This window comes from Opisthorchis viverrini (assembly GCF_000715545.1).
Source record: "Opisthorchis viverrini unplaced genomic scaffold opera_v5_451, whole genome shotgun sequence".
In the NCBI taxonomy this organism is placed as follows: domain Eukaryota; kingdom Metazoa; phylum Platyhelminthes; class Trematoda; order Opisthorchiida; family Opisthorchiidae; genus Opisthorchis; species Opisthorchis viverrini.
Genome location: NW_008752113.1, coordinates 106818 through 133325, shown reverse-complemented (window position 1 = coordinate 133325; position 26508 = coordinate 106818). Strand labels below are relative to the sequence as shown.

The 26508-nt window shown below is 44.3% G+C and overlaps 1 protein-coding gene across 1 annotated transcript in view; it reads right to left on the bottom strand.

Moving 5' to 3' along the window:
- T265_11161 (hypothetical protein) overlaps window positions 1-25887 on the bottom strand; it is a gene marked incomplete at both ends in the record, with an annotated part of 33229 nt that extends 7342 nt beyond the window's left edge. The window contains 8 exons of the mRNA XM_009177748.1: window positions 3097-3440; window positions 8438-8527; window positions 14900-14983; window positions 17171-17258; window positions 21794-22232; window positions 25276-25393; window positions 25438-25572; window positions 25606-25887. Of these exons, the coding sequence (XP_009176012.1) occupies window positions 3097-3440; window positions 8438-8527; window positions 14900-14983; window positions 17171-17258; window positions 21794-22232; window positions 25276-25393; window positions 25438-25572; window positions 25606-25860 (1553 nt within the window). The remainder of the gene's footprint in view (window positions 1-3096; window positions 3441-8437; window positions 8528-14899; window positions 14984-17170; window positions 17259-21793; window positions 22233-25275; window positions 25394-25437; window positions 25573-25605) is intronic.
- Between the last annotated feature and the right edge of the window lie 621 nt (window positions 25888-26508).

The following is a 26508-nucleotide window of genomic DNA, read 5'->3' as shown; positions in this document are numbered from 1 at the left end:
ATAAAAAATAGCAATGAGCTACTGTTAGCATCCAGATTTACAACAGAGGTGGGACGCATCAGGTTGAACAGATGGCGGAAAAGGAAAGTACCCTCATATAAGTACCACCAAAACAAAGACCCTGAGGAAGATGCTGCTGGCAATGACGAAGATAAATAGTGCAAACTTCGAATACAACACACGTTGAATTCTAGCGCTGTTAAAACCATTATAAACCATGTCACGGAGGATATTCCCAAGCACATGGTGAGGCTCACAAGTTTCACGAACATGTGAACGAGTGATCACGAGCCAATAACTAAGATAACGATTTCAGGATCACGAGAATAAGGAGTAGTTCGAAGGATCACACAGCTATGGCGAATCGTGCTTCCCGGAAAACCGCTGCGATTTGATACCGCTTACTGAAAATGAGCTTTCATCTGGGGATACCATCTCCGTAGATGGGAGGACTTCATGGTGTTTGAATCAAGCGACTTTTGAATATAAGTACGGTAATCGTGTGCTTCGAGTTCTGGGTAGTGACACTTTGGCTAAGGGCTCCTTAAAAAACAGACCGGTTGGCATGGTGAATGGACATAGATGTAAAGTGAGATTATGACATTTGCCAGAAATCACCACACTACGTGGGTAAGGATCATGGGCCATTTGCGAGGCATACAGTGTCTTTGTATTGCTTGCTGGTACAATCAGGAATCGTGTATCAATTAAACTAGTATTCACATACAACCATGTCTTAGCCTTTAGTTTTCTTGAAGAAAGTGTGATTTCAAGATAAATCATGTTTTCACGAGTTAGTGTTTGTCAATCTACGCGCCGAAACATTTAGGATGAAATTGGATAAGATTGGGTTATCTTTCGATTTTTCCTCAAGTCGACCGGGCGATTGGCACCTTGACGCATTAATATCCACTTCGTCTCTTTTTTTCTGCCTAAAAAACACAGACTGCTTTTAATAGATGTAGGAGGGTAAGCCACGATAGAACGCTTAAAGTTATTTAAGCTCGAGTTCTTCTAAAAATCGATAAACTTGATGGCATTTCGTGATCAACTCGGAAAACGGCTAGCCGAACTGCTCTTATTTTGAAGGAAGGCAGCGACAGAAGCATTCGGTAGAATTCTTAAACTGTGGTCACATTTTTGGTAATCCCCAAATTCAGGCTGGGCGTTTTGCTACAAACCATTCATAAATCTCGACTTGATGGGCCAGTCGGAATCACTATAATCTTGATGCAGGTTGGAAGCCTGGAGACCAAATAGACAAGTGCTTCCAGCAAGGGCTTCGGTCGCGAAGGCAAATTAAACACTGCATCTGAATGCCAAGCCAGTGTTCAAACCAAAAAAACTGGTGTCATATAATGTTACTGGTGGCAGACAGCGACCTTGACTGCTTGCAATCTGCAGGTCAGTTGGTTCGAAGGGGCTGCATTTATAGGGATCATGAGGAACACAAATGGCAATGTTCATTTATATGTTTTTTTCAGTGACTTCGAGGTTACCTTATGGTATCACAAATATCCTCTTTCTACTCTTGAAGACTCGTAAGCTAAGATTAGCGCGCGGAGGGGATAGTATCTGCTCAAATCAGACTTCGTTGACGCATATATGCAAGTAGCCTGGACAGAAGAATCATGGAAGCTGCTGAACATGAGCACACGGTTCACCGAACTGCTACTCGGGATCAGCTCTCGTTAGCTTCCAGCAGATGATCGGTACAGTGTTCGCCGGTATTCCGCGTGTACCGAGGATGTCACTGTTACGGGTCTAAATCACTTGACGGGAAAAGTGCGCCTTAAATATCGCTAGATATCGCTACCGCTTGCGTCGAAAACAGCAACTTCACGTGAAGTGTGAAGTTCTACCACTGACAGCCACCACCGCCTCCTATCAATGGAATGTCATCACTAGCCAAAATAGTCAGTCATCCATCGTTTCTTGGGCTCCATTACGATTTTCCTTATTAATATGAATCAGCTGGCAGATCCATTCCACTAACTTCTGACTGAAGCTTTCACGTGAGACTAAAGTGCCGAATGTCAAAGTTCTTCTGAGTAGACGAAGTTAATAATCACCATTTACATCACCTTCGCTTGTCCTGGCACAGCTGTTTTGATTAGCCCATCACAAATTTGGAGAGCACCTTCCATTAATGCTGATCCATTTCAACTCCTCTCCTAGAGTAATGGTTGCTTCTAGCGCGTCGAGACGAGTATTCGATGTGTCTCACAATCTCCAGAAAACTCTGAAGATGCAATCAAGCAGATTTTTGATGCCAGTGCAGAAATATAACCAAACTGAGAATAAATTACTCATGTTCATTTGTTAAAGTGATATCCAGTACACTGTTTACTCTATTGACGGGTCACGAACATTCGCCAACCATTTTCAGATCAGGGGCGAGCATCCCAGGTTGCACTGGTGACAAACTCCAAAGAGGGGCAAACACCTTACTGGCATGCGACTTCAGTGTTCACGACAGATTCATTAATCACTTTGGTCAAGCTGTTACGTTATCCGACCTGACTACGTGTAAATAAAAAAATCCGATCATGCTACATTTACAGTCATCTCGGCCGAGTCACCAAGTGCTTCTGTAGTGTTCAAAGGGTCAATGCAATGTCACAGAACCGTAAAGAGCACGATTCAATGTGTTCGTGTGCCTCGTAACTTCAATGTAGGGGTTGACGGAACTCCTAAACGGATGCAGTTTTCCCTCCACCGTGGACGACGTTGTCGACCACAACAAACATTGAGTACAAGTATAGTTAAGCAATTTCAAACGGAAAACCATTAAATTAGCTGGACGAGATCGCTAAGGTGCGGCTGCATCACCCAGTCACTACCGGTACCAAAACCGGTTAGGTAAATCAAAAATGCAGAGGATGCTGAGTAGTAGGTAATACATCCACGAAACCCAGGATGGCGTATCTCAACGAGCCCGGAAAACAGCCAATCCCACATGATCCTGGCGGATGTGTTAACTAAACAGGCCGAGGTAATTTCAGTGAGGAACTGCACCTACGGCAGAAATGTTAAATGGGCTGAAGATGACACGGATAGGCGATTGCGCATGAAAACACCGACACAGAAACGTACAGTTCGATATGAGCTTCGGTAGCCCAGGCGGACAAATCGAACTTCATCAACTTGGACAATTGATCACGTCCCTCTCGACCTGCTTGCTCAACCACCAGCCAAATAGGGACCACGCGCCTGGCGGGATGTCCGTTGATAGGATCAAATTTATCAGCGGCGGAATAAATACTACCCGTAGAAGACAGAGAAAAAACGGCCGAGTCCGCTTCCTCACACGAGTTGGTAAATGAATTAGAAGCAGACGGAGACGAGTTTGGTTGTGGTCGGCCTCCCAGCGGCGAAAGAACAGCTTTGAGAAGGACTTCGGCATCTGATAGGTTTCCGCGTTTAAGAAGCGCTGAGGCCTGTGATCAGCATTAGGAAGAGGACAAAACCAAACAAAGTTATCTAATACAGAGGTGAAGCGATAAGATGAAACACTAAACGACTGAAAACATTATACATCCGTTAAAAAAATGACTCCTACAGCGCTGAGAAGCTAGACTGTCGTGAAAATATTCGATAGAACGGAATACTGCTGTTTACCGCATCAACTTGCCTCAAAGTCAATGAGCATGATCAAAAGGGAAAAGTGAAATGACATAAACTTTGATTAGTCCGTATACATCTAGTCGTTACCAGATGTTACAACGGTGTAGCGCTAGACGCAATTCAACAATGCTATCAATAAACCAAGCATTTACTGTTACTACAAGCCTTTCGTCAAAATGATGCACATTTAATGTTGTAAGAATAGGCTGTATTTGGGTGGCAGATGCAGAATAGTGAGATAATGACAACAGAAGAACCGTTCACGTGATGGAAGACGAGTCAAAACGACTCATTGTATGATGGGAGCGTAATGTACATCGTTGGATCGATTTTATGGGCGTGTTCGGATTGCTTGAATTGCCTGGATGGCTGACGACGTTGGCGACATGGAAACGTCACCAAGTCCGTATCCCAATATATGTATTACGTACTCACCGTGAAACGAGTTGTCCTTTTGTAGTTTCCTTCAAGTTCGTCTGTAGGACCAAGACATTTAGCACATTTGGCCAGTTAATTTACGCTCTAACCACTGAGCCATCTAGCCCATCTCGCATTCGCGGTAGTGTTAATAATCCTGAGGCGACCGAACATATGTACAAAGGGCTGGGTGTCGCGGAGCCTTCGAAATTGCCACATTAAGAACCGGTCGCGATCATTTCTCGTAGCCAGAGGTCCTGGGAAGCTACCACCTCGGGTGGTGCCGACACCGTGAGTGGCAACTGCAAGGAGTCACTCAGATGGGGCACCATTCAGTCCCTTGTCATTTACACCGGGATTTTGTTTCCAGATCAACACATCACTACATGGGCAAACGAACACGGCGGGACTTTCACCTACAAGACTATGTTGTCGCCCAAAAGGGAGAATTGTAGAGGCGCCAAATGTAAAACAGAACAACAGCCTGTCGGAACGAAGCTAAACAGTCACCTCCGGAACTCACTCAGCGAACATCTAAAGGTTTAAAGACCGACTCGATGTACAGACATCAAATGGCCTTTGTGTTAACAGATTGGAACCCAACTAGTCCGATGATAGAAGTAAGGCACACCTTGATTCATCAACTGTTGAAGAGAGCGGCCACACAGGTCACTCAAAAACAGCCTGGGTGCCTCAAATGGTTTAACGAACGGCTTAACAGTATAGGAAGCGACTAGGAATCGAAAACAAGCAAGCCTTTGTTACCTCTATTGCCAATTGGTCGGCAAGATAAAGATGGTACGATAAAGACTCTCGAAATGATTCGACTTTAAAAATTAACCGAACCAAGGAGGAATGATGGAAAGGATACAGTGAACAGATCGGAAGTTTCACTTCTCGCTTACAACACAAAGACTTCTACGACCCTTTGAAAGTCAATTCTGGGTTGCGTACCACGCATACTAAACACCCCAGGACACATTCTAGATGAAAACAATCACCAACTATTGGAACAGTGGAAATGTGGAGCAATCACTTCATCGTATTCTTGAACAGACCTACCAGAATCGAACAAACTGTAGCAGATGGATTGTTCTAAAGGAAATTAAAACAGTTGCCGAACCTTCCACACACTGGTAAAACGATTGAGCGGGCAAATATGACTCTGGGATAGGAAAGCTATTGGAAAAAGACGAACTTGAAGAACACAACTTTCTAAGCGAGCAATGCTATGTGGAAGAAAGGGGAAGTTCTAACGGAATTCGTGGTTGCTATAATTGTGCGGGTTGCTGAGATATGTTTATCTAATAAAGGGAAGCAAGATCCCCAAGCAGCTGCTATATGGTTAGCTAAAAAACGGAGAAACGGAAACATGGAACCGCCGATATCTGGGTACCTTGATAGAAGGTCTAAGGCTACCGAAATCCGCCTCGTGAAGTGGGAATTGAAACCACGACACACGCCCACGTGGAGAAAAACTATGGAATATGGTGTCAATTCTACGACTGCTGACTTCGTACCCGCAAGCAGGAGTGTGAAATACGCAAGCGATTCCTCAAGACTGTCTGTGTCTGTGCCGGTCTTTTCGAACCGATCGACTAGCAAGAAGACGGCAGTCCATCAGTGATGCTAAAAGTGACTTTCTGTGACGGAGTAGAGCGTGACGGGAGATTGTACCTTCCATCTGGGGTCGATTCCGCAGCAGTTCAGATCACCGATCTATCAGAGTCAGACGCTGCTGAATACAACTGCTTGGTTATCCGCATGTGGGTACGTAAGGAACATGCCTTTCTAAACGCTGTTTTTAAGCAACGGCACTTTTGATGACCACTATCGTATGTATCGACAATTCCCTTTCTTGTTCAGAATATAAGATACAACGGACGTTCACGTTTTAAACAAGTCTTGACTAGCTTTTGTCTCACGCTGTGGACTAAACCAAGTCAAGCCATGGCTACTTAAAGGACACCACACGAGTGTCATATGGGCTTAGCTTACTGGTACAGACCTAAAATGGTCCTAAAAGGGTTTTTTGTGACCACCGTTGTACAGAATGAATCGATTAATGACAAATACTAGCCAGCCATGTGTGGGCTTCAGATGCGTTTGTCAGTGGCTGGAGTGTCGCCTCAGGCAAATATTGTGTGTTTCAACTGTTTGGTTGTCCAAACGTAACTGAGCCTATCAGCTATCAGCTGAGTATGACGGTGGAAGTGGAACTGACCAATTCTGTTCACCTTTTGTTTTGAATCCCTCAGGTTTAAACTGGGAGAGGACGGTTCACCTGATTGCAACAAATGGTTCGACGAAAGCATATTACGAACCATTACCCGTTGTGCAAAGGAGTCCACCGGGGCAGTCAAATATGGCAAGCCAGTCCAGAAATGGATACCATCCCACCATACCAGCAACTCACAAGGTCGCAACGCGGAACAATCTCCAAATTTCCAAAATGGTCCCTCCAAGTTAATCAGTTTAGACACGGGCAACAAATTCGGTCAGATGATTAAAACAGATAATTAAACATTTATCGGCATTTGTCTTCCCTATCCAAGTTGTGTACAACCATGACATACACAACTTGCTCCAAATTTCCAAAATGGGAATGTTAAAATGTTAAAGATAGCAGACTGGAATCTGCTGGTCTAATTCCTTGTGGTGTTCACCGATCTCATTACTACCACTAGGTCCCACCAAGTTAATCAGTTTAGACACGAGCAACAAAGTCGATCAGATGATTAAAACGTGCCTACCACATAACTCAGCCGAATCGGTTGTTATCCCGACGTTCTTGAGGACAAGTTACAGCGAACTGTGTAATAATCAATTATAATTACGATTTGGCACACAGGATAGGGAAGACAAATGCCGATAAATGTTTCCTACATTCGTGGGTTTCAGTGATCAAACGGGGATAAGATACCAAGAGGAAAAACATTTTTTCTGTTCCACACTGTTCAATACAGTTGCACGGTGATACTAGACAGTTACAAACGGTACGCGGGAGCGGGTTCTTCGTACTGCACTCAGATATCCAAAAGCTTGCCACTGCTGGGTGAACCCCCAATGAACCAACTCGCAGTTCGCTCCATCAGTAAAATGATGAAAACTTGGAAATATACAATTTATAGTCAGGACTAGCAAATATTGAGGTGGAAAAATAAGTGGACTTATGAAATAAATCAGGGAGAAAGAACCTGGAGCAAAGCAACTTTATACAGATTGTAACAAAAGTGAAGAGCCGAATGGAGTTTGTTCCTGTATTGTAAAGTAGTTCTAAACTGCACCTCTCTCTGCTTGAAAAAGAATGGAACGTAGACAGTAGTGTAAGTGGTTGGTTCTCCACCTTTGGTTCACATTCCAAGTAAATCCAACATATCGGCCCTTCTTGTTGCAGCTCGCCATTCAGTTGACCCGCGTGTTTGGCCAAAAACGTCAGTACAGGAAAATGTCTTCCCATCTATCTACATATGAGGTTGAGGTAGCTCAGATGTTAAGGTGCGAACTTACTGACGAGAAGGACCCTAGTTCAAACCCTATCACTGCTGTCTAGGCTTAAGCAACCTGGAAGTATCCCATCACTCATACTCTCCTAGGATAGCGTGGCAGTCAGGCATCGAAGGGGTGTTACAGCTGAACAATTATTTACGATCACTTATCCGATATATGGTCCCATGGAGACTGTCCCTCTGTGGGTCTCCAAACGAGCAAATGTGCTCGTCCAAAAGAGCAAATATACGGATTTCAGTGCCCGTACGTCGTTTATTATTAGGGTCTCCAACCCCTGAAAAACACGGCTCCGTGGGGACTAAATCTCCAGGAGTCCTGGGATGTTCCTCCCGGATACTGGGTGAAGTTTGTCTCCAATTTCATACCGATCCGTCAAACGGCAATGTCGGCAGTGGTCAAAGTATTTTAAGCACGTCGCTCAGTTCATAGTTTGAGATTCAAACAGGGCATCCCAGTCAAGTTTCGTCGCTGGCATTTCACCGAAAGGTCAAAAACAATTCAAAGCCAACCGTTCGGAGAACAGTTAGGCCACACGACCACTCCATTCATATGGCACTTTTAAAATCATGTACTTTATGCTCCCCGGTATTAAAAAGACGATATAAATGTAAACAAAAGGCACAAAATTTGCCCCGGGACCAGCGTGAATAGCGTGGAGAATAACAAATCCTTTGGTCAGGATGTACATAACGACATTAGCCGTAAAATAAATAGATAAATAAAGTTTGGTTCTTTCAAATTAAAACTATTCAAGGATATGTCATTTGTCCATCAGTGAGACTAGCTGAGCCTGAGAATAAATGGTCTTGTGGAGGTCTTGTAGGAGTCCATCGGTCCAGCTGGGCCATCTTATGGATAAAAAAGACCTGACTGACTGACTTACCAAATTGCTTTTCGCACGAAGGACGATTGGGGACGAGGGTTTGTGATGCTTCAGATAAATATCCAGAGCCTTTCGAAAACTCATTTCAACCTGAAGTGGATGAATGAAGGTATAGTAAGTGGTCGTTGTTAGTTGCTTGTTCGCCCGGATAGGAAATTGGACCAAATTTACTGGTGTAATATAACCATCCCACTGGAATGGCTAAGAAGAAATCGATCGAGAGGTTGGGTTAGAGGAAACGTCAAGTCAGGTGCTTTTCGCTCGTGAACACCTAAACCTCTGACCGCGTTTGGTATCCATACCAGATCAGTCATGTCTGATTCATGCATTCATTCACATCAAAATGATGATTCACTGTACGGCTGTCGGATTACCAAACAGAATGCAGGGTGCAAAAAGGTTAGCGGCATAGATCCGCACCGAATGACACACGATTTTTATGACAACCCAGTAGCAGAGAAGACAGTGTGCGGAAGCAAAGACTTTCGGGTTCAGTTCGGCAACTTAAAACCCCCACCATTTCTCCAGACGGTAATATTCGTGGTCAGCCATCGATATAACGGGATGCCGAATGATGTAAAGAACGACGAGCGCTCAGAAATGGCACTGGGACCGGAATCAAAGGTGTCCCGTGGCGCCGGTTCACGCTCTCCAAACAGAAAAACAGGCCAGGTATGTAAATGAATTAGGAGTGAAAATAACAACGACTGTGGTTCAGCTGGTCTGAACGATCGAAAACCGAGGGAATTAAGTTGCGAAACGATAGAAGAAATTCTGAAGGATACAGAGAGGCAGCAATTGACATAGGTTAACAGGATGATGTTGTGGATTTAGGCTCGTAATTAAACACAAAACAACATTAGCATCCTATGGGGACAAACTAACGCAATTTTGCACACTTAACATCCCGCGGATTTGGGATGCGAATTTGCCAGACTGGACTGGTTTAACAGCAGCCACGGAAATATCTTGCGGACCGCTGGCTAGTATATTATCAGCAAGCTGACCAGATTACACGAACGAAAATGAATGAACCGGAAAAAAGAGACAGGAATAAAGTCTAACAGATTGGATATCTAACACTATCCGGAGTACCTGGGGATGTTCATATGGACAGCTTCACCACTGTGAAATAATTTCGGTTCGTCTAAATGACCATCAGGCGTCCAGTGAATTCCCATAATTAGTAGGCCGTGGGCATAAAAGTTGAAACTTTTTGTACCCGCCAACTTAATCAATAAATTCATTCCAAAGCACGCACTGATGATTTTGCTTGGTGACGAAACGTTTGCAAGCCAATTGCCAAGCTGGACGAACAGATTGGAGGCCACCTGGTCAACCAACAATAAATTTCTTCCTCAAAAAATATTTGAATAGCAAGTCAACAAATGAATAATACACACGCGGTGTCCATTTTGAGTTGCACCACAATTTTCAGCACGCCATATTGTGGGGAAGTTTACAGTATTGATATCACTAAAGCGACTGAGTCTCACGACTGCCAACTAACGAGAATCACACACCTCGTTGAGGTTCAAGACGGTGTCGACACGTCAAAATGCTTGAAGTACGTTGCCACAAACCTTCCACATTCCATTTTTGCTCACAGATTCGCGCATGCATGGCAGTGGAAACCGGCAGGCAGCAACACTGGTGTTGCTGTTATTGTAGCCAATAGGAACTGAGAAAGCAGCATGTAAGGGAGGAAATCTAGGGGAAGTCCGAAAGCAGTGACAGGGAGTGAAGACCTGAGGGCGGATAAGGAGCTTGTAGCATCTGCTTTCGCCCATCACTATAAGCAAATGATAAAAAAGAAAAATCGAAAATCCATCTTTAACGCTGAAAGACCCTATTTCGCAACAACGAACGACTTTTGGTAACCTACCCGAAAGGACGGCTTGTCGTTATATAGAAGCACCGCAGTGGTCCTTCAAATTGCTCCCCGAACAAGGGTCTGTCCATAAAGAGACCAATTTGTCTCAGTCCGGCGGACTTTACAGGACTGACGGACAAAATACCATTAGCCAAAATGGAGCTGAGAGTTTCCGCCTTACTACACAGAAGTTGAACGATGCAAGCAATGGGATGTGAATTGCTTTCTGCTTAGCTATGGTGATCTGTTGTTGTTCGATTATGCTACAGCACAAACTATAATTACTTCACCTTCAGATCGGTTGTCAAATAGGCGCTGTCTCCAAGGTAAGTACGAATCAACCATCCCGGTAATGCATGCATTGAAGGATTTCAACATTTGGATGAGTTTGATATCCTAATGTGCATTTATTCGGCATATATGACTAAGATGAAAAGCTGATTTCCCTTATGGTGGGATTAAGAACGACTACAGGCTGTATGAGGATGAGGGCTGATGAGCGGTCAAGTTCCATATACCGATTGATCAGGAAACCCAGATTTACCGCTACATCATACACGTAAACGTAAATCTTGAGACTACCAACCGAATGGTTCAAAAACAGACTGATTTCAAGACCTACTTCAAGTAAACGGATTCTACGAAAAACCGAGAATGTAGGTCTGTAGAACAACTTCATGTTTAACATCCACTGTGTGAGGCTCATCATCCACAAAGGGCAAACAAACACAATATATTTCATATGAAAGTGAATAATTGACTCAAAAGTCGAGGTAGATCAAACCTACATACTCGGGATCATTGTCGTTGCTTTGAACAGCGAACAATGATAACCGTATGTGACCTAACGCCCGCTTTGACTCTGCTGACCAATTTGGCGGTGGCTGGCGAAGGTAAAACCACTCAAAAGTGTATAACCCCTTTAGAAAAGTTGTTCACCAGGACTAACAACTGAGCGAATGTGAATAAAACTTTGCCTGAATTCACGATACCAATCGTTGAAGAGAGCAATACTGTCCTAGGTCCATTGTCTGTATCTAACCATGTGACCTTTAGATCACGAAAACCTTCCTACCAGGTCCCGAAGCTTTCGGGATAGAAATAAGGTAAGGATATTGGGTGACACATATCAGCACATGTACGACGGTTTTTATTGAACCGGACTCCATGCAATTACATGCAACCCTGAATAACCTAACACATTGTGCTTCACATCGGCAAATTGTAAAATGAAGTAAGGGACTGTGTAGAATCCTACCCGAACCTAAGACTCGCAGACGAATAGACGACTAATTGATTTACTTGAGCACGCGTTAGTTGCTGTGACCATCGTTCACATCGGCAAATTGTAAAATGAAGTAAAGGACTGTGTAAAATCCTAACCGAACCTAAGACTCGAAGACGAATAAGTCGATGTAGTTGACTCATTGATTTACTTGAGCACTCGCGTTAGTTGCTGTGACTATTAGCATGACATCATATACTCGACACTGTCACACAGATCAGAAACGTAATCAGCGAGGGCTAGATAAAAAACTACGCTGACAATCCATGCCGTCCGAATACATTACTAGTATTTAGTAAGAACATCGAATTAGTGTTGTTAGGTTCGTCAATAGGTTTTCTGGGAGAAGTGTTAACGCGTTATAAATGAGCCGACCACACATTGTGTAGTTTCCTAATCTCACCACGTGATTCAAGCGCTTGGCAAAACACTAAACGGCACATGGGATGAAAACGGTTTGTGGAAAGTCCGGTCAGAGACCGGCGTCAAAACATGAAAGTAATCACAAGAAAACCCAGACAAGCTGGTAAATTCCGTTTTGCCGGATAGGTACCCCGAGACAACGCTGGTGTATGTGAACCAGCCACATACCCGCAGATATTTCCATCTCCGAGCTAATATCATAGACACCTATCTACCGTTTCCCCATCAAACGCTATACCAAAAGGATACGTTCTAACCTATATTCTCTGAAAAGTGGAATCATACTTCAGTGCTTCCATCTGTCGGTCACGCCTCTGAACTAAACAAACTAATCAGTTAGCGGAACGGGTGGCTTGAACCATTGTGGTTTGTCACACTATTCGCGCCATCCATGACAAGCAGGAAATTCATATCAATCTCTAGACAATTTTGTATAGTAATGAAGGAAGTGCTGAAAGAGATAATTGCATTAGATAAATAATTGAACGAGTGCCCGGATCTGATCACCGGAAATGAAGTTGATTTACACACAAAAAGCCGCTGGATTGACAGATGCCAAGAAGGCTATGCCTGTCTCAACCTGACGTTGGACCTAACCCTGAGCTTCAGAGAGCGAAGACAGACCCAAAGACTAAAGAACTCAGCTCTCAATCAAAAGCTGAACTTCAAAAAGCAGTGAAAGAAGATTAATCAAGTAAATAATTATTTCCCAATTAATTTAATCGACGGCTAATTAGAATTTCTCATAACTACGCCACCAACCTAATGTGATTGCCAGGGAAGTCAAACAACAGAACAGGACAATCACTTTTATGTACGTTAACCATCTGCTGGGCGGTTGCATCTTTACAGCGAAACCAGAATTTATAAGAACCAAGCCTAAGCGATTCCCATGTGTTCGTTGGTCGACTAATCAGCAAGAAATATGGCCATAATGGTGGTAAATGAGGGTTTGGTAAAGAAGAGGTTGAAAAATGGAGAACACTGACTTGTACACATCAGGGAAGATCAACGGTGAATAGATTAGGACATATCTAGTCTTCGGACAAAGGCTATCTGCATTAGAAACCCATACAGTTTGCAGTTAGATCAACAAGTCAGTGAGGATGAAAAGATCGCTACAATCAGCCGAGATGTGAGTTAGTTTCATAAGCAAGCGGCTGTAACGGGATAAGAAAACGGTCACTCGAATCCCTGTAATGTAGGATGTCGAAAAAACTCTAGAAACAATATAAGTGAACCGATTTTCACAAGGAATAAGTAACGCAACCAAACGCACCGCATGCACAACAAAAACCAGTGAAATTATCCCGAGCCAGGAGGTACACTGCATCATTTCAACTCCACATGAAATAATGGTCATTCCAAGAGCAGAAAATCGCGCTGCTATTGCGGACGGTTTACTCGTCATTAAAAAAAACCCAGTGAGGTGAGATTCAAATGCTTTCTTTCCTAGCGCTGTACACATAGAATGCTCGCACGAAAGTCAGGAATCCAATGGGACCAAAAAAAACAGAACACGACGGCACAATGAGACCGATTGACGTGAATTATCTCATCGAGGCTAAATAGTACTCAAGCTTTGTCCATGAATTAGGAATGTCTATCAGGCAAATATCCTTCACAGAGGAACAATAGAGCAAGTGCTCATTGAGATAAGCGAAGCCAAAAGCAGATCATTTAACTGCTGAATTGGATCTGTGTTTGTTCTAACAAAGAGTTCGCGTCCATATCGGTGAGAAACTGTTATACCTGACTGCTGTCCCCGCTCCAGTGCCTAATGACGAAAAAAACTCGCCGATAAGGAAGGTAACAGCTTTGTTCCGAACACGCGAGTAAGTGCGAAGGGTACGACGACCCCGCGCTATATACTCAGGGGGCACTGTCTGACCAAGGCCGTCTGATCGGGGTTCGGTGGAGTTTGAGGGTTCTAGTAAGTTTCGGGTGTTCTGGGATAATCTTCAAGAATCTGACCTTCCTGACAAAAATGTGTAGTCATTCAGGATAAAGTGATATTAAGCATACATGCCTGACCCCAGTCGAACTATGGTGCGCGGTCGCACTGCCAAGTAGGTGCGTGCTGTTTGGTTACCCTGAAAGCAGTCCTGCCCGACCTTAATGTAATATCAAAATAGTTGCACGGCCACAACGATTCTCAGAGTGACAGTCACAGCAATGGGGTAAGTTTTTAAGCAAGTTCATCCGCCACACCCTGAGACATCGAAGTACATAGACAAAGAATTTTGGATGGATTTGAGGGAATTACTGTTTGCAGACGACATCAATACGTGGATGCTTCCCTCGCTCGAAGCCCACAATTCGCGAATTTAATGCGATTTAGTGTTACGCTCTGCAATCACCGGCTGACTGTCGATATGTGCAGTGTGGCCAAATGACTTCGTTTAAATTGGTGGAGAGTCAATCCTTTGTCCAAATACCTGTAATGCGGATGCTCGGCAACGGAATAGTTCGGCTATCACGACCATCACAGGTGTACTGGATGTGTGAACTATTGTATTATTACATTGAAAGTTAGCGTGATATCGCTTATTCCAATAAGAATGTGTTCTCTCTCACTTTGTTCTATCCAGAATATCCATCTGGTAAACATAAAATTCATCGCCGACACCTGAGTACTTCTCAGTTGCAGGCCAATCGTTATTATTGTACTGTCATGTATTGGTCCCACTGGCCTCCGGACTCGCGTGCACGTGTCTTGTGTGTACTCGGCCGAAGAATCAATCAGTGAACCAAGAGTAACAACAGCGCAGTTTTCTAGTCCTGAAGTGAATATTTCTACATCTGGACTTGAAATAGTTAGGTTGTGAGCACCGGACAATTAGTTTCGACGTGAAAGTGAAAATGTGAAAGAGCCACCTACCTCATCGAAGCGACCTTGACTTTGACAGAGCAGGGCCAAGTTGTTCAGTTGTTTTGCCACGTCTGGATGATCTGGGCCGAGAAGCTATATGCCAGAGTAACACGTAGGTATACGTTACATAAATTTTTCAGATGTCCGATGTCCACTGAAAATGTGAAACGCTGATCTAAATCCAAACCAAACAGTGACTGGCTAATTTCCGTCCTGTGCTGACTTAATTAAGCAACCTGGCTAGTTGTTAGCTTCCTAAAACAGAGGACAATCCGATAACTACGAAGTAGTGGGCTTGGCAGGTAATTGGACTTCAACTGAAAAGAATTCATCATCATATAACATCAAGTTGTTTGTATTATCAGCAAATCAGGCAACAGTAGCGAGCTCCAGATAAAATCGGATGCAGTATCGCTAAAGTCAGGTTCCAATGAAGCCACAAATTACAGATAGAACATTGATCTACTGTAGGGAACCCTGAAAAGAAGAAGCCAGAGCGCCAAGGCTTTGGAATCGAAAGCGGAATACCGTAAAATGGTTTCCAATCGCGTAACAATCAGTAGCTCTAAAATTCCCGAAGAAACAACTATCGAAATTGTGTTCACTCAAATGTATACCGAAAGGGTCTGGTGCGCAGATCACAGTATCGGAATAAAGTGGATGGCTGTTATAATGGCAGCTCCACCGTAGATCGCATCACGTGACAGAAGCCGAAAAGCCCAAAAAGGCATTGACAGGGACGAGGTATATGAAATTAATCGGAGTGAACAATAGACAAAACATTTTCACGGATTACTTGCTTTTTCTCGAACGGCTAGTGCCCTCCGGCACAATGGTTCAGCGTCACTGAAGCGTGCGGCCTTGGCGTAGAGAACAGCTAGGTTGTTAAGAGACGCAGCAACCTAAAATACGAGCAAAGATCGGAACATTCTGTGAAAAAAAGTGAGGCTAGAGTGATCGGGTCGGGGACGTTACGGAGTGAAGGAAAAGGTGTACCAAACCAACAGAAACAATATGACTGTGAAAGCGTATCGAAGATAATTGAGAAGTGCCTGCAGTCACACACACACACACATCCACTCTGAAACAGGGAATCTAAACTACTGCACTGATTACTGGGAACGTGCGTGTAGAAAATGGCTAGTGCGTAGAGTAAAAGTTGAAAGTCTTTGCATTCAGTATGGATAGTTCTTTTGGCTAAGGGACGTAAGTTCACCGAATAAAGCAGAGATGGCCGACCAAGACAGAGTTCAGGTTGAAGGCTCTGAATCCCAAACTATGAAAGTCGTCGGGTTTAAATTATGTTTGACAGGATCAGTTTTGATCACTCATAAAAGGAGTTTGCGAGTGCGAAAATCCACAGACCGATCAAACGAATCGTCCGACAAATTTAAATTAGTAACCCCATGTAAACGCATGCAAAGAACAGACCACGTAAGGCTATATTTTGGTAGGTAGTATCGGCTTTGTAAGAGATGTGTCATTCTAACTGAAGTCATCCGGGTAGCAAGCTGAATCGAACCCATTACCTTGGACTTGTCCCCCCAAACGATAGAATTGTGGTGGAATTTCAAAAAATGAAGCCAAGACTCGGGGGAACTTGAAGTTTATTTGTCATTTGGACCCTATCTTCGAGGGTCTACAGCTCACTGACTCCCACCTGAGGCTCGTGTGATTTTCTTTAGTTGACTTCCAAACCCTAAAAGAATCCGCGTAAGTAACAGGCGGTCGTGTCCCAAGATTAGAGCACTAGGTATATACTGCCGTGCGACAGGGACGAACCTTAGCGCCTAAACCTGCCAACTATGAAAACTGTCAACACTAGCGAGAGAACCGTGGAAACACGAAGCTGACATTCACGAACAGTGGGGACATTAAGTAATCCTGAAAACAGAGACAGAGAGCCTCAAATGCTCTCTGATGAGATTTCTGTGTCAACAGCCCCTCAGATGCGTCTAACGAGAAGTTTTGCAAGTGTAATGCTAGAACCTAGCAGTATGTGGTGCATGCTAGGCACACTAAATCGCTACATTGTATGCAAGGGCGGAAACTGCGGACAGAGGCGGAAGAACGATATGGTATGGAAATGTCGTCGATCAACCGTTCTGATTGTCCGTGCGCGTGATATTAATGTAAGTGCTGAACAAATTCTAGCTAACTCGATCGAAGGACTCTGAGTAGCTCCACACAACGGATCGGCGGCGTAAGTTACTCACTATACGCAGAATCACCGGTCTAGGCAAGATGGAATGACGCGGAATTCGTATGAGTTGAACGTACCAAAGGATGATTTGGACCGAATAAGCGTTCACGGATAGCAACCACATCTTGTAGGAGTTCCGCAGCTTCGGCATATTTGCCCTGAGCACTGAAAGTGTGAACCGAGGCCATTTGATTAGTGAAACCTCGATGTATATGTACCAAAAGCCGGAAAAAGTAAGCAATATAGACCGAATATGCACCAAATTCGATTCGACAACTTCTGGTTCGTTCATTTGAAAAAAAGAACGTTAGACATAGGACACCAGTCGGTTCGTTTAGTTTTCATCCGTGGTTTATTAGTATATCACGTAACAAGCAGGATAATGCATAACCAGGATCGCTGAGAGTTACGTTCGTCCGTTCAGATATTCGCTTTGTTTAGAACTGTGTTGCTGTGGGTCGTAACATGAGGGGTTGAGGAGAACGTCCTGCTAGTCCTCGTGGACACATTGGAATGGAGGTTAATTTTGCCTATATATAGCGCAATACTCACAGGATTGCTGAAGACTTCGACAGCTCATGAGCGGTTGGGAAATCCTAGAGTTTCCATCAACCTCATGCTTCACTTGGGCATCATAAACAAGAGATTTAGCTGGATTCAGTTGAGTCTCCCATCAAAACCAAATGGGAGAGGTTTTGATAACAAAGCATAGGCTACTATTTCCGGTTAACTACGATGGAGCCTGGACGGCTACGCTGATTCTAGCTAGACACACGTCATATTCTGGACATAATTGTGCTCATTACAGTCCAGCCCAAGACGGTGGAAGCTTAACTTCTGAGGTGGAACTTTGGTTACCCTGAGTTGGGGAAGCACACTTGCTCCTTTTCTAAGAACTGTCATCGCTGTATTTTATATACTCCTCACAATGTGGTGCGAGGTGCGTGGCTGAAAATGGCAATTTAGGTGATCACGTCCTCTTTCAAACTGATTTGCAGGTAGCAGATTGGCAGATTGATGTTTGGTGTTTGTTGGCACTGTGTCGAAATGCTGGTTCCTCGGGTGATTTTATTGATGGTTGACCAGGTCTGTCAGATGATAGCACTTTAATTCGCCCCTGATAAACTTGGCTTTCTCCGGGGATAACCCCTCAAAGTGGAGTCTTAGTAGAGACATTTCAATGATGGAGCAAGTGATTGCGATGGTGATCCATCAAAGAGAAGATGACCGTTATTTTTCAAATTTCGGTCCTCCCAAAAAAACCCGTTTTGTCTTCCTTTCATACTAGTTAGTGTAGATTTTTACCCAATCGCAATAGTGTTCCTGGTCCCGAAGGCCTTCCACTCGTACAGTATTAGGACGGCGACTTCCTTGTTCAGTGCCTCTCTGATAACAAAGTTATGTTCGTTCAGCACAGCCACTACGCTACCCGAAAGAAGCACGAGGGCTGAGAAACTGCCAGGCCGTTCAAGGCTAGACAGGAGCGGTCGAGATGCCACAGTTGGGCTTGAACCACGGATCCTTCAGCCAGTAAGTTCGAGCCTTAGCCAATGAGTTTTCTCGAGCTCTCTGTCAAAGACAAATGAGGCCAGTCAAGACCAGTAAATGTAGCCACTACAGAGATGCAAGCTTGACTCCCATTGTAACAGAACTTTTGGTAGCACTGATTCCTCAACGTCATAAGGCAAGCGAAGCATTAAACCGTGAACATCAAGCTTCATTTCTACTGGACAGAGACTGCATCAATCACATCTCAGTAGCGCCATTTGCACACACCACTCATTTTTTGCTTCAAGGATGTGCTTGATTCCATCGATCGGTCAATGCTTCCAACTACACTAGTTCAACAGAGGACACCCAAAAGCTCGCGAACATAATCCGGTCTTTATATTTACACACTTCCGGGCGTGTACACGAATTTTCCTAAAAGCTCCCCTACAAAAGTGGCGTCCGTCAAAGATGCCCATTCCCTCCGTTGTTGTTGCTGAAATTCATCACCGATGAAATGATGAGGAAAACGCTGGCGAACCTACAAGACCTCGATGTCAAATCGATGCTGGTGAGGACCTTGTCAATCTGGATTATACACACGAAATTATTTCAATATTTAGAGAAGAAACACAAGTACGGTTGATACCGTCTTTCACCATGTATCATGCATGAATCTACAAAGTGCTTCATAACATTCAGCCCCTGAAGACGTCCCTCAAACTGCAAGTAACCTTAGATGTCATGGAGGCTAACGGATACCTCGGTACTCACATTAGCTCTAGAGAACCTGATCATGTCAGCGCACATATCATGAAAGCCTGAAAGAAGTTTAGCCATTTGAGTGACCTGTGGCCTCAACCAGGCACATCGTTCGGTCCCAACGGTCGTGTGTACCGGGCTACAGTGGAGATTGTGTAGTTCTACGGTGTGAGACATGGTATCTACAAGCCGATGAACTGGGACATTTTCAGGTCACTGACCCCCAGGGTCTCATAAACGTTGCTGGTATCTAATTGCGCCAAAGAATTCATAAAGAGGTGATTGGAAAGCGAGTAGTCAATTTTACAGCAGTAATTCAGTAGGGGAAACATCGGGCGCCATCAACTGCGGTGGACCAACAGTGTTGCGTATGCTGAACCATCGTCTACCAAAAGGAGTACTGTTATCCGTGCTCTCTTCAGAACGCGGGATGGACAACGTGTGACTTGACAAACGGGCCTGAAAGAGATTAAGAGGAGTTTGGTGTTATTGGTGCAGCCTGCTATCCAGAACGGGGTTCTCGTGATCATTCCGGAACTTGGTTGGAGAAGTTGCAGGAAATGGCCGCGAATCGATGTCAATTGCATCCATGGTGTCTGTTTCCTTCCGGTTTGCCTGATTGAACGTTTGGAGGTGAAGGCACATTAGAATGCTTCTCGTCGACTAGCATTAGGTCCTTTACCCACCTATTTTTCCACTTTAGGGTTTTGAATATGACAAAGGAAACCTTGCAATCAGGCTGTAGACACCAGCGTCAATACCGTTGCCGTCTAATGATGATGACGTCACCACACATGTTCACATCCCCGACCTGGACGGCGAGAAGAATGTTCGCGGGGACCAGATCCATTGGCCAATCTAGTACAAAACTGTGCAAGTACCACTGCTAGCACGGCTTGATGGGTTGTGGGGACGCACAAGCCACCACAGAACGATGAGGTCCAGCCTCTGTGACGGCGCGTGCTAAGTCCTACAGAGTTTTCTACCGCGCACAAGTGAAGCTAAGTGCGTCCCCGCTAGAAAGGGCATCCCGTTTCGCTGTGGCGACGTTGCCAAGCCACGGATTGCTACCAGTGAAATTTCTGTCAGCAAGGGGTGCTAGTGGAACATAGAACTTTTGGTAGACAGCAGTTAGCTATGCGCAGCACGTTCCAGCTGCCATGAAATGATATAAGCCTTCCTCGCTGCCTTGACGAATACGATTAGCATTCAAGTGCAAGATTCCGCACAATTTCACCTCGGATACGGTGCAGTTCGCTACCTGGTGCTGGGTTACGAATGCATCGGTGATCAAATGCTCGAAAACAACAAAAACTAGTGAACCTAGAATCCAAAGCCAAGTGGTTTCTTTCTAGGTTGAAGGTGTACACACATCAGAATGCTTGATGTAGGCCGGCACCAGGTCCATTCCCTCCCTCATTTTTCATTCTAAGGCTTCAAATATAATTAGATAGCCTTTGTGGTTGTATGTCAGTGAATCATCACTGTCAACAGTGATATTGATGCCTGTGATGATGATGATGGAAGCCAACTTCAGGAAAGGTTCTTTTCTAATATTGTATATTTAGGATGATCCTGCAAAATTTCACAGACTCCCGCCTTTAGTCCATATGGATTCTATAATACAACATTGATTGTACTAAGTCCGATGGGAGTGCTCCGGAAAACAAGATCAATACAATCGATCAGGAGTTATTTAGGCTCGAGTACTTTGCTGCGAAGCAACAACCGAAATTAGGCACATTTAGTCTAAGATTAATGAATGCTGTGTTGATCGAATAATTTATGAAAGCTCACATTTTTCGAGTATTTTTCTACCAAAAAATACGTCGGGAGAGTGTGTTTGAGAAGCCGAAAAGCCCCCTTTCATTTAGCGGCCATTCTTTGGAGTGATTAGTATGCATAAATTAGTCGTTACAGAAATTCGGGGTTTAAGACTGTTTTACATGCCTGGTGATTCTAATATCTTGAGTAGTGTTCGGTTTTTGAATCGCTATGGGCAAAATTAGTTCGTTTGTCCTATTGTGAAAAAAGATGAGTGGTTATTCGGTTGTTTGATCTTTACAGACGCACAAAGGCGGTGAATTCAGCCTCCGATGGCGAGAAGTGACAATTCTAACGTGAACACCCGTTCTCGGGTAAGATGATACTAGAGTCAGCAAGCCAAGACGGTAGTCAATATAAGCTGGCCCTAATATGTTTGCTATGAACTGTTTCCTACTCGTGGTAAGGGAGCGTACGAGATGATGTTTGTCTATCCCTAAGATTACTCAGTAGCTGATCGAGGGTCCCATGGACCACAACGAGTGCGTACTTGAAAATCAATGATAAGCTAACAATAATAACAACAAATAGTAATTCAATAATAAACAATGCATACGAATGGAAACGTACGGAATCAAGCAATGGGTAAGTGCATTAGTTTCTCAAGCTGTTATGCGTCAACCTACCGGTAAACTAAGGCAAGCATATTAAGAAGAACAGCAACTTCTGTTTGGTCACGTCCACCGGCTTTCTCAAGGTCACTGATGGCCTGAAGGCACAGAGAGGCAGCTACTTCGAATTTGCCCTGATTGGTATATTGCATGACGATGCGGTGCAAAGTCCGCAGACGTGCGGGAACCAGTGAGGCTGTTGGCGAGTTTTGATGAAATGAGCCAATCAAATAAGGGTGGTAACTCTGGGTACAGCTGATTGCCGCGAGGTCACCATCTAAGAAGCTGGAAGTCATGGAAGTGCCTAGTCCCAAAATCGGAGTGGAAGTTCGGGGAGAAGCAGTGGAATAGTTGACCTGCGTTCTCTCTGATGGCTCCGGAGATAAAATGAGATCCTTGGGCAAACTTGACAACCCAACAGAAGAGGCCGACATTTTTGAAAAGTTCGAAGCACCTGCCATGAATGTTATATGTAAGATGTCAGGGAGAACGCTGCAAATAAGGAACTATAAAGGGCGATCTAGGAAGGAAATAACAAAAGTGGGAAGATCAGACCGGATGGGTTTCAACCTCCTGGTGGTTTGGGTGCGTTCAAGCAGCTCATGTGTCGTGTGTGTGTTGGATCATTGAGACAACCAGCAAAGTGATATGAGGCTCGAAATAGGGAACGACCACTTGTTATAAATCGACAAGCAAATGGGAACTAACGACAGCCCTTGTGAGTGTCCAAAAATTTACGACGAAAACAGTCCAGAGCCTATTAATCTCCAAGTAGGATTGAGTTGGGCAGCCTAGGGCGATGTTTCTAGGAGAGACAGAAGTGACGGCTTTTTGTGCAATAAGGTTGTCAAACCGTCGCCAATCTGCTCATGGAAGTTGGTAAGTCTTTGTGTAAACCTTGGATAGCGTACCCCCAAACTGTAGACCTCAGTTCCCATGAATACGGCTACGGTGCCAAAATGAGACCTGGATAAACCAGTCAATCCAGAAAGCGAGCAAACTGGAGCCTCGATCGCCGGCCTTCATCCACATGATCGTATTCACTTTCAGGTGCAGTACCGAGTGGTTCAGCTTAAAACATGGCAGTATGTAAATGTCACAGTTACCCATATAAGCCCGATTTTGCTCAGCAGACCCCAGGGATCACTGTTATGGCTAGACCCACATATCACACTTACAAACGTTGAGTAGCTGAGCCATGAATTCAAACATTTTCGATTCCTATATTTCACAATGTTTTACAGGATTCCATGGACTTCTGAAACGTATTTCGCTTACTAACTAGGTAGCAGATAGGCACAAATCGCGTTGTGCCCGAAGTATCAGCCCTAACTGTTGTTATATGAGCAAAACATGGACATGTCGGTAAGAATGCAAGACCTATTAGTGAACCCAGAAGACCAGTGATATAAGTAAAGCATACTGCTCCGTAGCTGCCTGACACAAATCCTAGTAGGCTCTACCTGTGATGGCGCTTAAATCGATGTTCTGCCACAACCACGCTGCGTCACTCCAAATAATTTGTAAAAAGCACAGAAGATCTACCAAATGCAATATTATTAAATCTTCCGAACTTGATTTAGCCAACAGTCGAGCAACGGGTGCGCATACAGCACCACGCAGGGGAACATTTCATTGTTGCAGTACCAATCGGACTCCACACAGCTGAAATGTCGGATGAAGTAAAGTACAATGATTCAAAAAATTTCGAGCACGTGGCAATCAGTTGTTTTCGTTGTTGCATAAGACGGCAGTATTCACGCTTACATCACTCGTTTGAACGATCGTCTTCCCGGCACAATTATTCTGGAGAGTCCACATGAAAAAGGAGGAAGCATCGGACTCGAGTTCCACCCTTGTTACGGGTCACCACCAGTCAAGTGTGAACATATTTGCCTGTTTAGATTTGAAAGTTTAGATGCGTCCAGCGTGCACTGGTGGAGTAGTGGTGATACGTTCGCCTCGCATGTCAGATGTCCGGTGTTCAAACCCGGCACGGCACTGCTGATGAGCTCTAATAAGAGCGAACTCGAGCCCAGTGCTTCCCCGCTTTGGTGCGGGCTCACCAGAGTAATTGTGCCAGAAAATTGGGTGACCGTGAGCGTGAATTCTAAGAATCCCGCAAATTCTGCAACTACGGTATTCAGGACAAACTTATCATCCTCAGTGGTTCTTATTTACGTTCAGCTTCATAGGAAACTCCGTTTTGTGACCGAGATGACAGGGATTGATCAACACAATTACCAGAACGAGCTAGTATGTGTGACACACGGATAGTACCAGTCACCAAGAGGAAACTCTTTGGCCAAAGGTACATTCAAGAATAACCCAGAGTTCCCCCGGAGGGAGTACTGTAGGGCGAAATAGGACGTTCGGATGGGAAAATGTCACATGTGATTGTTCTTAGTCTGGGAGAACCTATCTCAAGAAAGGCAAACATGATTGGTCCAGGACAAAATTCAGACCAAATATTCTCTGACTGACGGGTTTGAGTGAAGTGCGACTGAAAATTTGGCAGTTTTAGTATTAACTGTAGGTGGTTGACTGAGTTGTACAGCTTGTATTCATACAGCTTTGGTTTGAACAGTCCCCCCCTCCATTCCGGTGAAATTGTTCGACTGAGTCAACATTAAACAGGAGATGCACTGAACCCAACCCTCTCTCTTATTAGGGCCCATCAGCCGATCTGGGAGTTAAACCCCACATATCAGATGTATGAGGGGAATGTGTTAGCCCCACCCCACTAGCGCACACTAGTGGAGAACGTGTTCGTGCTTGAACACTGAGATCGGTCTATCCAAAGCTTCGAACGACAATCCAGTAATTCAAGTGGGTCTCACAAGAGTTCAGTGATCTTCCTCTTTGACGTGAATTCAACAAAATAATTGCGCCAGGACAGAGGGAATTTTAAAACAATCCTATTTATTCCGTGACCTGCAAAACCAATAAGAATCCACAGAACGTAAAAATTCGCAGGGACTCATCTTGTGGTGAACCGACTGGGAGTTGGGAGTGCTTTATTCAGAATCATTTCACTACCTTGTAAAGAATCGTTCGAGCGTCGCTAAAGAATGGTGAATAATTGTATATTTTCTTTCACCCTAAATTAGCTTTCTGTCGATAAAAGCTCCTCAGGTGGGTTGTATTTACTGGGAACATCGTGAAACAGTTAGCTTGTTATCCATCATCGATATCATGTATAGGCATCTGATAAAAATCCTAGGACTGCAAATGTGAAGCTTTTGTCTGCCTACAGGGTAATTATATGAAACAAAAATAGTTTAAACAACCGTACATCCTTGTAAATACAGCCAGTTAAGGCCTACTTACTAAAGTTTCTGCCCACATCTCACTTTGCGGAGACTGGCTCCTGTGATCAGATGGCAGACTGCAATCGGGAATCTAAAGGCTACCATACGATACTAATTCAACAAGTAATCCACAGAAGCAAGAAAAGGAAATCACTCCACTCGATACAGATTTCAAGAAAGACTCACGTTCATCATTCCCACCGGTTCCATTGATGCCACTCTGTAAGTTGTATTTATTCAACTCCATCATGAACTCCAAATGCCGTTTCTCGACTACCGTTTGAGCCAACAACGATTCCTTTTCCTAAAAAGTGTTTGTAAGGTATAAGCTTTTGGAATTTTACAAACAGCAAGTTTGGATTGCGTAAATTTGAGCTCATCCCTTAACCAACTGGTTTCCTCGCAAAGTCGCTGGTTGTGCAAAGCCAGTTTCATATTCTCAGCCTCCAAGCAATCAACATATTTCGCGAACGTGAACAGAACCTAAAACAGTAGAGAAGAGAATTACCTGGATACAAAACTTGCCTCCGAATCATCCAGTCCATTCTGAATACGGCTCAACGCCGACTTCAGCAGAGGAATCTTCTCTTGATTGTATGTTTTCTCAGCTTCCAGATTGAGTCTATCGCCGGAAGGATGTTTGACATCTTGGGTGGAACAAAATGTGTTCAGTGCCACTAAGGCCTGTTCGTGGTCACGCTTCAGTGACTCCAGTATCAACTGAGCATTTTTTAAATCCCGCTTGACATTCAAAGGCATTCCCATGTTCATACTCCAATGGAGAATGGTCAGACCAAACTAAGTAACATGTTCGGAAGCCGATGACCTGAAAGCAACAGTACTACGATAGACATCATGAAATTCTTTTAAATCGTCCCCAAAGGTCCAGCGCCAGTTTTAAAGTACGGTGCAAATGCTTTCTGAACGTAAATAGAAACACTAGCTGATATACAGTCTAACGAAAATTCCATCTCAACTTGAAGATTGGATGGCTGGCTGAGACCAACTCAAATGCATATTCGTGCAGTCAGAAGATATCAACATCCTAAGCATCGAGTCTTCTCTACGAGCGCTACCTGAGGGTCACATCTTAATTGAGTCAAATCACTCAACTGAAGCATCTTTTCTAAACTGAACTGCCAAGTAACCAGAATGACATGAGGTATACTGCTTGGTAAGCCAAGACACGACGTACCATACGGTCAGTAGACTGCGGGAACCCGACCTAAAGCTGCCACCTTGACGTGGTGCTCGGGCTTCAGTGCTGCAATGATCCCGCGGGCTACACTGGCTGGAACTTCGTTCCACAAGGTTCAACCATGCCAGGAAGGCCAAAGGGGAGCAGCCAGACCAAGAGCAGCGAGACCCCGTACTACGAGTAATCGTGCTACGAGGCGGCCTGGAGGTAAAGTCGTACTG